General features: G+C 39.3%; 1 protein-coding gene across 1 annotated transcript in view; it reads left to right on the forward strand.

The window, feature by feature from the left end:
* Positions 1-515: 515 nt before the first annotated feature.
* The window catches only part of ATP13A4 (ATPase 13A4), a 130,383-nt gene continuing 118,266 nt past the window's right edge, over positions 516-12,632 (forward strand). Inside the window, exon 1 of the mRNA XM_080656236.1 lies at positions 516-697. Coding sequence (XP_080512362.1) covers positions 635-697 — 63 coding nt within the window. The 5' untranslated portion in view covers positions 516-634. The remainder of the gene's footprint in view (positions 698-12,632) is intronic.

A 12,632-nucleotide genomic window follows, 5' to 3' on the forward strand; every position in this document is an offset into this window, starting at 1 on the left:
CAATCGATTGCTGCCAGGGTACATGCCTGGCTTGCAGCCTTTATCCCCAGTGTAGGGCATGCAGGAGGCAGCCGATCAATGACTCTCTCATCATTGATGTTTCTATCTCTTTTTCCTTCTCCCTTCCTCTCTGAAATAATAATAATAAAAAAAATCTGCTACTCTGTGAGCCTCACCCAGCCCCAATTCCTTAGTCTCAGCAAATAAAGCAGTGACATGGGAGATCTTAAGTCTGCCCAGTTCCTCAGGAGGTCCTGCCAACTCCACATTGTCCGGTTGGATTTGCAGTCAGATGCCTTATGCTGGCAGGCACTGGGCAGGCAATGAGTTCTTTCCCTGTAAGTTGGGCACAAAAAGGTCAGCCGGGGAGCAGTCTCCTTTGGGACAGCTGCTCTGAGGAAATGCAGTAAGGAGCAGGCAGAAAGTCCTCGAGCAGAGGGTGACTCATGGGAGGAGTTAGTTCAGTTTGCTAAGTACTGTCATTTGCTGAGTGCAGGTGTGTGCGCAAGAAGGTGTTTTAACCTGAAGGATCATTAACTCTTTCAGTCAGCTGGCGACTCCAGTAGCTCGGCAAATTCCTCCTGGAAGCGCCTGCTCTGGGAAGGTCAGGGAGGAGGAGTGGAAGCACTTGTCCATGGGGAACCACTTTGAGAAGGGCCAGCATGCTTTGCTCAACGAAGGAGAAGAGAATGAGATGGTAAGATTCTAGCTGCTTTCCTCTCTTCCCATTCCTACACACACACACACACACACACACACACACACACACACACACACACACACACTTCTCTGCAACCTGACTCTGGTAGTAATGTGAAAAAAAGTAATGGCCAAGAAATCTCCCTGCCCCATAAATGTAACCTCTGACAGCATAAATGTGCTAGACTGAACATACTGTATTCATTTTATCAAGAATGTTTGCTTTTTAAAATAAAATGGAAAGGGAGAGGAGCACAATGCCATTTTATGATGCATGTTTGAACCTTCCCAGGAAAGCAAGTTCTGTTCAAAATCTCTTATAATTTCAGCACATCCCTAAGGCTGGGAGCAGGGTATTCCCCGATAGGAAGAAGCAGAACATCAACAAGAAATAGGAGTGCAGCTGGGTCTCTGACCTTTTTCTCTTCTCACAGATCTGTGTGCACAAAGACTGTTGGACAGTAAAGACGTGTGGAATATTAACAATTATCGTCCTACACACATTTCTGTTTACTTCTAGAATTTCGCCTGTAGCTCCCTAGTTATAGAAGTTGATGAAGTTCATGTTCTCTTTTATTTTAGATGTGTTCCAATCTGGGAAACTGTAGAAAAATCAAAGACGATTCTTTTGCTGAATTTAAAGCTGTATTTCTCAATTACACTGTAATCAAGAGAGGGTTAGAAATGCGTATTTCTACTTTATAAGGCCTTTCTGCTAATTGTGTAAGCAGAGTCTTTTATGTCAGTAATGGTGTATTTTCAATGTGATGCTCTCATTCTATAATAGCATTTGATCTTCCTGAAATGAATATGTAAATAACAAATCCAAAAGATATTCCCTTAAAGTGCTTTCTTGGTTATTTGCTTTAGCCCTGTCTATTACACTCTTTGTTCCTAAACTGGTCTTTCAAGTCTAATCTGCTTACCTGTTCCTATAGCAACAGCATTTTTTGGACCTTCAGAAGTAGATTTCTTCTGCTATCAAAGCTGAAAAAGCATAAGGGAATAAAAGGCACCCACATCTATGTGGCTTACTTAACCACCTCCTTACTTTTTCAGGTTTGACAGCCAAATGACAATTACCTTCAGGCCCTACACAAATGTCACCAGAAATAACTTTCTGACCCTATTTTTATTTTTCATCATTAACCATATTAAGTTGAAAATTTGATTCCCATACTTAATACTATTAACCAGAAGGCAGGGTCTTCTTTCCTTTAATTTTTAAAGTAGTTCCTTAAATTATCAGATCAAAACACACCTACACTTTTCCTCTACACTCATTTCTGCTCTGACAATTTGTCTCTCTTTACTCATTATGAGTCCTTGAGAATAGACATCCTAGAGAAGCTACTATACCTTCTAGGGAAACTAGTATTCTTTCTGGATTAACACATTCCTGAGAAGCAATTTTGTTAATATTCATCTTCATAATAACACTTCCTCTTGACCCCAATGCACCAGGGCATCCATGAGTTCTGCATGCAGCTGAAAGCCCAGTTAGGAGAGAGCCATTGATATGGAAAGGGACAGTGTTTTCTGGAAAGGAGTCATTTGCCCAGGGTCTCAGTGGAGGTGCAGCTATTAGTATGCATCCTGCTTCGCCTGGAGAAACCTGGCCACCTGCCTATTGCAATGTTTGGCACTCTGTCCCTTTTTTTAAACTTACTACTCCACTCCCATCGCCCAGAACAGTGAACTTCAAAAATTATCAAGATATCTTAAATGTATTCCACATATTTTCATGGAGATTTTAGTTTACAAAATGTTCCTTATTGGCCACTAGCTAATTTAGTTTTCACTACACCCTGTGAGTTAGGTGTTATGATTTCTGTTTTAACTATGAGGAAACTGATGGACTGAGAATTTGCTCGTCTTAAGTTACATAAGCCCAGGAGCTGAGGCACCACATAGTTTACTATAAGTTGGTAGCTCTTCTGTCTTTGGACCTGAACATAGCTCACTGATGCCTTTTTCAGTTCTTCCCGGGGACATTGCACTCTTAACAGGAGAACCCACTTCCTCCATTAATAAAACAAAGCTTAGGAGAACACATGATCTTTGATTTCCCAGCATCCATTTCATTATAGATGATTTGTATTTTCAGAGTAAGCCTGCCTTCAGTGTTAACCTATTTAGAAAGCCAAGATTATCTAGAAGTGTGTCATACCCAAGTGTTTACAGTTGCGTGCTTTATAATAGACACCAGACCTTTGCAGAAGTCATTCTTCTGATGATAGAAATGACTTCAAATTTCAAGAGAAAACAGCAGGCTAGGGGTTAGACCTCATGTCAAATAGAGAAAAAAACAAGAATATTTCCAGGCCTAAAGATGCTTGGGACTATCTTTCATTCTGAAATAAAAGAGATACACTAAGGAGTAACTCTTAGTGACCTGAAAGTAATATCCTTAAGTACTAAATGAGATAGGAGCCGATGGAAGAAAGAATTTGTTAAAGGGACAAGGAAGAATGGGGGAGAAATTGCCATTTAGAGAAGGTACACCCAAATGACTCAGAAAGGCCTCAAAAGAGAAACTGACTCCCAGACAGCACCATGCCTAGATCAGATGCCTCACTAGCCTTGGGCTAGCCACTGCCTGCTTTCGCCTCCGTTTTTAGTTTTGTTTTATCTGTGAAATAGGAGTGGTCCTTCTTACCTTACCTGTCTCACAGGGCTCTTATGAAGTACAACTGAGGTAATCTATGAGGAACTGTTTTGAGAAGTATAAAATTCTGGAGAAGAGTAAGGTGCAATTACCCAAACAAAGATGGAAGCTTCAGCAATTTGGCAATCCAACAAATAGTATTTCCCCAAATGAGGTCATCTCTTCTTATTAAATAACTAGAGGCCCGATGCACGAAATTCATGCAAGGGGCTCCGCCCTCGCAGCCGTGGCTTCGTCCGGAAGGTCGTCCGGATGGTTGTTCTGTTGTTTGGTCTAATTAGCATATTAGCTCTTATTATATAGGATTATATAGGGTGACAAGTGAGGAATATATACCTGGATCACAAGCTATAGAGACTATTTACAAATGGAGAGGATCTGAGTAACCTTATACCCTGCCTTGAAGTGTTACTTTGGGAAATCACCTACCTATGTTGTACCAGGAAGCAAAGGCACCGCCCCAACCTCAGTTTCCTTATTTGTAACATGAGTATCAGAGGGCCTTTGAATCCTTATGTTGCATATATATATTTTGAAAGGTCTTATAAACACCGAATGCTCATTTTCTTCACCATGACTAAACAAAGCTATCGTGGTTTAATTAATTCAAACATTGTTCACCATTATCCTCAGTAACACCCTAGTGAACTCAAACTCCTTTTGGAAAAGTGTTTTGTTCCAGTGAGACCTGTGTTAAAAGTAATGTTCCCTGATATTTTTTTCTTTCCTAGGTTTTGGCAAATAAGAAAAAACACACACCTTAAATTATTTTTTTCTGATTATGCAGATAACATGTTTATTGTAAAAATATTAAAATGACAGAGTAGTCAAAGAATGAAGTAAATATGATTCATGAAATTTCCACTCAGACATGACCAATATTATTAGTGACTGTCCTTCCAAACTTAGAAAGAGTGCATACACAAACTTATCACTTTCTAATTAGTTTACTGCATTTTGGCATTACCTATACTTTTGCAGTTATATGCATGTTGTATGTGTATCATGGAAATACTATGTCACCATGTGCTACTGTATATCTCTTCCCGACTCTGCATTCAGTGACATCACATTAGTAGCTTGAAATGAGTAATGTAGGGAGTATTTGCGATAGAAATTGGTAAATGCTATATAGGACTTTCACCCTGCCCCACCTGAAGGATATTTGTTAAATATTTACCAGCACAACACTGAACATATTATTTCCTCAAGACTTACCTTTGTTCCACATCCCCCTTGATATTGTATTTGGATATCTCTAAATACAATAGATATCATCCATTTATTTGCACTGTACATCATACCAAAGCAAAATTAATCACAACCTATTCTTTTTTTAAATGATCAACCCTAAACACATGTTTAATTATGATATTTGTGTGTGTGTGTGTGTGTGTGTGTGTGTGTGTGTGTGTGTGTTAATCCTCACTTGAGGATATTTTCCCATTGATTTTTATAGAGAGTGGAAGAGAGGGGGAAAGACACAGAGAGAGAAACACTGTGTGAGAGAGACACATTGATTGGTTGCCTTCTGCATGCACCCCGACCAGGGCTGGGGATTGAGCCTGAAATCAAGTACATGCCTTTGACTGGAATTGAACCTGGTACCTTTCAGTCCAAGAGCTAATGCTCTATCCACTAAGCCAAACCAGCTATGGCATCTTCTTAAAAGAATGCACATAAATACTCACAAAATTGTGTTTTTTAAAATAAGAAATGGAGTAATTTCATATATATATTTAAGCTGGCCTTTTTATTACATCTAAAATGTATTATGGATATACTTCCCTTTAGATAATTATGGTTCAGATAATTTAATGTTTAAATTGTATGTTTTTCATTGTCTGGAGTTTTATATTTTAATGATAGATTAGCTAAATAATCAGAAAATACATAAGGAATTGACAGTAAGTTGGAAGGGGATAAAATAAATGAGCTTCTCACTAATGTTTAACTAAATTGTGTTTGGATGAACTATGCTTTATTAAGCAAATCTTTTATGTTGCCCACTTAGATTATTTCTAAACATTTGGCTGTGATGGACAACTTTGTAAACATATTTTAACTGTCAGATTATTTCCTTAGGATAAAATCCTAGAAATGGCATTGTTGCATGAAAGAGATGTGTGTTTTAAATTTTGGTTGAGACACAATGCCAAATTGCCCTCCTCAGGATTGTGGTTATACTAATTTATATGCTGACTAGCAATCTATTGAGACTACTTGATATCTCTACCATACTTGTCAATGTTAAGCATTATCCATCTTTAGAACTTCGTCTCATCTGGTATGTGAAAATGATCCTTATGGCTGTATTATTTTTTAAAAATATATTTTTATTTCAGAGAGGAAGGGAGAGGAAGAGAGAGATAGAAATATAAATGATAAGAGGGAATCATTGATTGGCTGCCTCATTGGACTGAGCCCACAACCCAGGCATGTGCCCTTGACCGGAATCGAACCTGGGACCCTTTGGTCCACAGGCTAATGCTCTATCCACTCAGCCAAACCAGCATATTGGTTGTATTATTTTTACATTTCCTTGACTTGAAGTGGAACATATCTCTATATGTTTATTGGCATTTGTATTCTTTTGATTGGAATCTCTTAATGTTATCCCTGATAGTTTCTCAGTGAGTAGACTGGGGATTGTGGCATAGCAAGAGAAGCTCTTTGTGAACATCTATCTCATTTCTGAGAACAGCAAGAAGTTAGTACTGCCACCGGCACAAATATGGCCGCCCGGTGGTGTGTAGGCTTTGCCACATTGGAAGTCCTGTCATGCCTTCAGCATGAGTGAGGGGCATCTGCGCTCACCAATTATTTGGCTCACTTTGATAGCTGATGTTCCTCTTTTCTTCACTAACACCAGGGAGCAAAAGCTCCTCCCCCCACCTCAATAGCCACTTATTTATTATGCTTCAGGAGCACCTCTGAGTTGGTTGCCAATGTTAACTAGTGACCCCACAGATCTCATAGTGGAGGAATTGTGTTCCAACTGAGGCATTTTGTCAGTTGAAATGTTCAGGAAGCTGGGCCACTGGCCAAGTCTAGTGTCTTTATTTTCTATTCATTGCTGCAAAACTCCCATGAAATCAACTCATCTTTGACAGAAGCTCCTAAAGAGTAAGCTTTAATTGCTTCTTGAGAACAGGGACCCTGCTTGGTTCACCTTTCTATGGCCCCCCTTCCCTTTCATGGTACCCCCCCCCCAAAGTTAGCACAATGTTTGGCACAAACACTAAGGGCATATTTTCTGATCCTGCACTTGCAATCTCCATTAACCAGCGATTTAGCATTTTGAGGAGAGCAAGGAGGCAGTGGGGCTTACAGGAGAAGCAGTTGGAGCAATTTAACGAGAAACCAAGGAAATTTTGTTACTTATTTGAAAAGGTCTGTCATCTTGTGAACTTATCAATCGACTCCTCTCTTCCCCAAGCATAAAGAAAGGTTATTCTTCAGAGTTAAGTAACCACACCACACAATTTTTCTATGCAATACTTAATCTATCCTTTCATTCATTCATGGATACACTCAACAAATATTTACCAAACTTTTACTTGGTACCAGGAGTCCTCTGTTCTAAGCAAGAAAGATTTCTAGTGAATAGCAAATAGCTTCTGTTTTCAAAGAGTTCACAGTCCAGTGAGAAGGACCAAGAACATAATGTGTGGGGTCCCTTGCAAAATGAAAAGAGGTTCAACAATTACTAAGACTCTCAGGATGACTATAGCAGAACATTACACCAAGTTCGGGGCCCTTTTGAGAGAAGGGCTCTGTGTGACTGCACAGGCTGCATGCCCATGAAGCTGGCCCTACAAGTGGGGGACCTAGGGGTGCAAACACAATGAATGTCATGATATAGGTGTCATGGACAGAATTATGCATACAGAGTGTTGGGACCATAGAAGGAGCAACTTAGTCAAAGACAGCTTCAAGGGGAAAGATGTGATTTAATTTCCCTGGAGGGGTAGTTGCAGGTCAGATTGTGAAGGACTTTATAAGACATCCTAATGAGTGTACATCTTATCTTTTCTGATGATTCCTAAATACTGGCCCATGAAAAGACTGAGGAGTATGTGAAAAATAGATTCTTAGACCCCGTTCCAGACCCACCGAATTAGAATCTTTGATGGTGGAGCTGGACTTGGTTAGAAGGACTGTGAGGCCAGCCTGGTGAACGTAAGGGGAAGCTACTGGATGATCTGAACCAGGGAGTGTTCTGGGAGGATTTGCCTTTCCAAATAATGTTATATCACAGAGCAAGGAAGGTTGGTTGGGGGAAAAGAGACCAGGAAGAAGGTGTTTGAAATAGTCCAAGTGAGGCATTCAGGATGAAGCCTTGTCAGATAGGATCCTGAGTAAATAATGGATTTAAGAGATATTTCAAAATGAGAGTTAAAAAAACTGTAATTCATAGACTGAGCAGTAAGAGAGAAGGGGTAGTTATTAAGGATGTATTTAAAGTTCCTAGTTTGTCCAATGGGAGAAGATGATGCTACCACTTAATTCCATAGGGAAAATTAGGACCAGGTTGGGTGTGAGGATGGCAAGAGTAATAGCAAATATTTTTATGGTGATTGATCAGAACTAAGAACTTTTCACTTAGTAACTTGCTTAATTGCCTTAGCAGCCCTTGTGGAATTATCATCTTTTTTCCACATGTGAAGAAACTGAGTCATAGAGAGAGTAAGTGATATGTTCACATTTATTTAGTTAAGTAAATGGCAAGCTATGGCTTAAGTCCCCACTTTAACATAGTGGTTTACTGCCTCTTGGTTTTGCTAAATTCTGGATGCACTACTTTATTTATTAACTATGGCAGAAATAGCAGGTATAATTGGAAGAAATCCCAAAACGTTAGGAGACCAGCATTTTGGTGTTGGTTCTGCCATTATTTATTCTTACAACCTTAAAGCAAATCACAGTCACCTCAGTTATAAGGTGGAGATAATAATACCTTATAAATTTGAGCCAGAGACCAATGCAAATGGTTTCTTGAGGTCCTCTCCAACACTCATAAAGATGTGATTTTTAAAAGTTTTAACACAGGTGGACAAAACCGCTGTGAAACCTTTTACAAATTTAAGTGATACTCTTGATTTTTTTCCAAAGCACTGTAAGAATTTTTTAACCAAGGAAAAGAGAACATATCTGGAGACATTGCATTAAGTGGGAACTGGATATTGATGGTTGTTGCTGTGCTAATTCTTCATAAATAAAGAACTAAAGAATGAATCTAACAATAAGTGATAACCAATACTGAACCCTACATGGTCGCCAGGCCCCCAGAAGACATAAAGCACAGGTATTTGCCTTCAGAAGAGTTGGTATATCCAATATCTATACTAATAAAAGGGTAATATGCTAATTAGATCAGGTCAACCGCACATCTTCTGGTCATCCGATCCTTTTTCTGGACAAAGCCACAGTGGCTGGGGCCAAGGCAGAAGTGGTTAGGGGTGATCAGGCTGGCAGGGGAGGACAATTAGGGGCAATCAGGCCGGCAGGGGAGCAGTTAGGGGCAATCAGGCCGGCAGGGGAGGGCGGTTAGGGGCGATCAGGCTGGCAGGCAGAGGGGTTAGGGGCAATCAGGCAGGCAGACAGGTGAGCGGTTAGGAGCCAGCGGTCCTGGATTAGGAGAGGGATGTCTGACTGCCGGTTTAGGTCAGTTCAAAACCAAAAATATCCAAGATTTAAGTTTTGGTAGATGAGTGGCTATTTTTATTTGCTCTTTAATGAAAAAGTAGGTTAATTTTTATAGCACACATTTATTTATTTACTTATTTATTTATTTACTTATTTATTTACTTATTATCCTCACTGAAGCTATTTTTTTCCATTAACTTTTCTAGAGGGTAGAAGGAACGGGGGGTGGGGGTGGGGAGAGACAAAGGGAGAGACGGAGAAAGGGAGAGATAGGAAGAAACACTGATGGGAGAAAGACACATGGATTGGTTGCCTCCCACATGAACCCCAACCAGGGCTGGAAATCGAACCCACAACCTTCCATGTCCAGGCCGACACTTTAATTACTGAGCCATGCTGGCAAGGACTATTGCACACATTTACCTCAACTCAGCTTCCCTTTAACTTGGAATCACCAAGCATAATAAAGATCTTTCAGATCAGAGTCCAAGCCACCCTGTGTGGTTTTTTTCTTAGGGCTAATTCCAAGAAATAATTTTTTCCGTTCTCATCTTTTCCGACCATCCAAATGTGATCTGCTTACTCTTGCCTGAATATATTACAAACTTTTTCTGTCAGGGATATGTCTTCATGCTGGTGCCTGGCCATCAGATTTCTACCCATCCATCAGAACCCACTTCAAGTCTGACTTCCTTCATTAAGCCATCAGGGAGCCCCTGGTCACTCTTAATTACTTCCTTGTCTGGAGTAGTTTGAATGCCTATTACAGCTATTATCTCTAGGTTTTATAGCAGAGTCACGCGTCTATCTTTCTCCCCCAGCTGATTGTGAGTTATTGGTAGGGACTGTGTCTTATTTTATGTCTACATCTTGCATGTAACACTGGAGTTAATATGTTTCCAATAAGGTGAATTGAAGATTTTTGTGCAATATGTTATGAGAGTTTTTCTTTTTTTTTCCCTGACTCCGTTGAGTTGTTGGTCCCAATTTTATAAAAGGAAGCACTGAGAAATTATACAATGTGTCCAAATCTGGAAGCTAAGAAGTAGCAAAACCAGATCTTGAACCTAGGCGGGTTGACTCCAAGACTCCTGCTCTAATTCCAATAGTATATGCCCTGGGCCTTTTGACACTGACTTCTGCTACCACTCCCACCAGCACTCCCACTCCCACTCCCACCACTGCTACTGCTACCACTACTACTGCTACTAGTTCTATTTAAATCCAAGACAATGTGTGTTAGTGTAGCAGCTTTATCGTTTGGACTCATTTTGAGCTTTGAAACAAAACATCTGGTCTCATTTGATAAAAGTCATGGCTCTCTTGATCTTTTGGGAGAAGGGAATAGGGGCACAGGTACTGGAATCAGGTGGCCTGGATATCCCTTTAGTTTTTAGCCATCCATACATGCCTGCATCACAGAAGTGGTCTCTGCTCATGTTCTTTCCCCTCCCCCAGAGGTGGCCTCCTTGGCTTTTTACTCAGTGCTGGCTTCTAGTAGGGGGGTTGGGGGTGGGCAGAGTTATCTGCTGCCCTTGTTCAACTTAAGTCTTAGGCTGTCTCTTGGTATCTGGGATTTGGGGAGTGGTCTTTGTCAATGTTCCTGTTCATCCTCTCCATGGCAGCAGCCACCTCTGTCTTACATCTGTAATTTGCCTTGGCTGGGAGTTTCCTCCCCTCCCCTAGCAGTCATTTGAGCTGGGTTTTGTAGAATCCTCTTTTCAGGATGGGAAGTAGAAGAGGGTTTTTCCTTCTATCCTTCATTCAACGTCAATGGATTTTTGCTTGTGTCCTGGGAGAAGATTTCCTACTTAGAAGTAATTGACCTTTGTCAATTTGGTCAAACTGGTTTTATTCTCAAACTTTGCATAGGGCCTTCTGAAAACTTTAGGATTACATATCCGCAGGCACTATGCCAGTGGGAAAAAATAATTTGCTTTTTTTTTTTTCAAAAGTCTCAGCAAAATACTCATTTAAAAAAAAATCTCATTGGATTATTTCCCCTTTTCAAGCTTATTCATGCTTGAATACCATGCTCCTAGTCACATGCTCACCCTTGGAGTTGGGATCAGAGTCAACTCTACATGAAGCACATCAGCTGAGGATGGTGGAGAGGGTGGTTTGACAAGAAAATTGGGTATTGGATACTATTACTTGGAGTGAGATAAATGGTAATTGGTGGTCTAAACAATACAAATAGACAAAAAACAGAATTCAGTCTGATGGTTAATAAATCATAGTTTAACTGAACTGAACCACCGATGTTTAAAGTGGTCAGATTCCCCAAGTGATTTTCTTAGCAAGAAAGAATATAAAATATAGAGCTTTCCTGTTGGCATTTAGATATCTGTGAAGAGGCAGAAAAGGGCTTTTCAAAAAATGTACATTTATTTTCTGATTTTAAAAGTGAAACATATTTAATGATTAAAATGTGTACAATAGAGAAGTAAAAGAAGAATAACAATGATGCCATCACCCAAGGCAAATGCCATCAATGTTTTATTTGATACATTTATCTTCCAGTCTTTTTTGTTTGTGCCTTATCATTTTTCAATTAAATTTGAAATCATACTGCATAATTTTATGTTGTTTCCCTTCACTTAATATTATTTAATGTACATATTCCCCATGTTATTAAAATACTTCATAAAAATAACTTGAATATTGAATGGTTACCTTATTATATATATAGATTACTTTCTATTTATTACTATTAATAATACTACAGTGAACATCACTGCATATAAATCTTGTCTGAGTTTTGTATAAGTTGGAGGGATTTTTTTTTAAGACAGAGAGTCTTCCCTAGTGGCCTAAAATCATACCCTTTGTGTGTCTACACATTAGTAAGACCACATCAGTTTTCAATACCCTTCTCAGGAGTAGAGATGAGGACTTGAGAAACTTCCATGAAGGGATATTATTTCGATGCTCAGAAACACCTTGTTGGCCATTCTCCATCCCAAAGAACTATGAAGAAGGTGTGTGTAATAGGAAATTGTGAAGTTTCTATTTATTCAAAGGCATTTTAGGTAAAAGGCTTCATGCACACACATATATGCAGGATCAATTCGAACCACAGAAGATTCATGGTGCAGAAGTGAACGAGCTCTAGCAATATATTTCATTTGAGAAAAGTTTTCCTATGTAGCTCCCCCCCTTGCTACTTCTACTCCAGAAGGAATAAATAAAAGCTAGAATTATTATTATCATGGTATCAAATTCTATCCCCTGTGGTCACAGTTATAGTACCTATTCTTTAATAAAGGCCTGATTATGGGGGCTTTCAACCTTTTGGGTATTAAAACCCAACCCTCTTCTTCCTGAACTTTTACACAAGATCCTAGAGCAGGAAAAAATTGTTTTTAAGTTTTAACATATTGAAATGGTTGCCTACAGAGTGTTCCTGTACAATAATTTGGCCAATTAAAATAGCAAAATTAATGCGCAAATAAAAGTGGAATATTTCATCACCCCAAGGAGGATATGTTTCTATTTAATTTTAATGGCTTTTTAAAATCAACTATTTACTGCTGTATCTTCAATGCTTAGAAAAATGCCTGGTATATATAGTAAGTACACACTATGTATCTTTAGAATACATAAATAAATGAAT

The sequence above is a fragment of the Plecotus auritus genome, assembly GCF_963455305.1.
Source record: "Plecotus auritus genome assembly, chromosome: 2".
Classification (NCBI taxonomy): Eukaryota; Metazoa; Chordata; class Mammalia; order Chiroptera; family Vespertilionidae; genus Plecotus; species Plecotus auritus.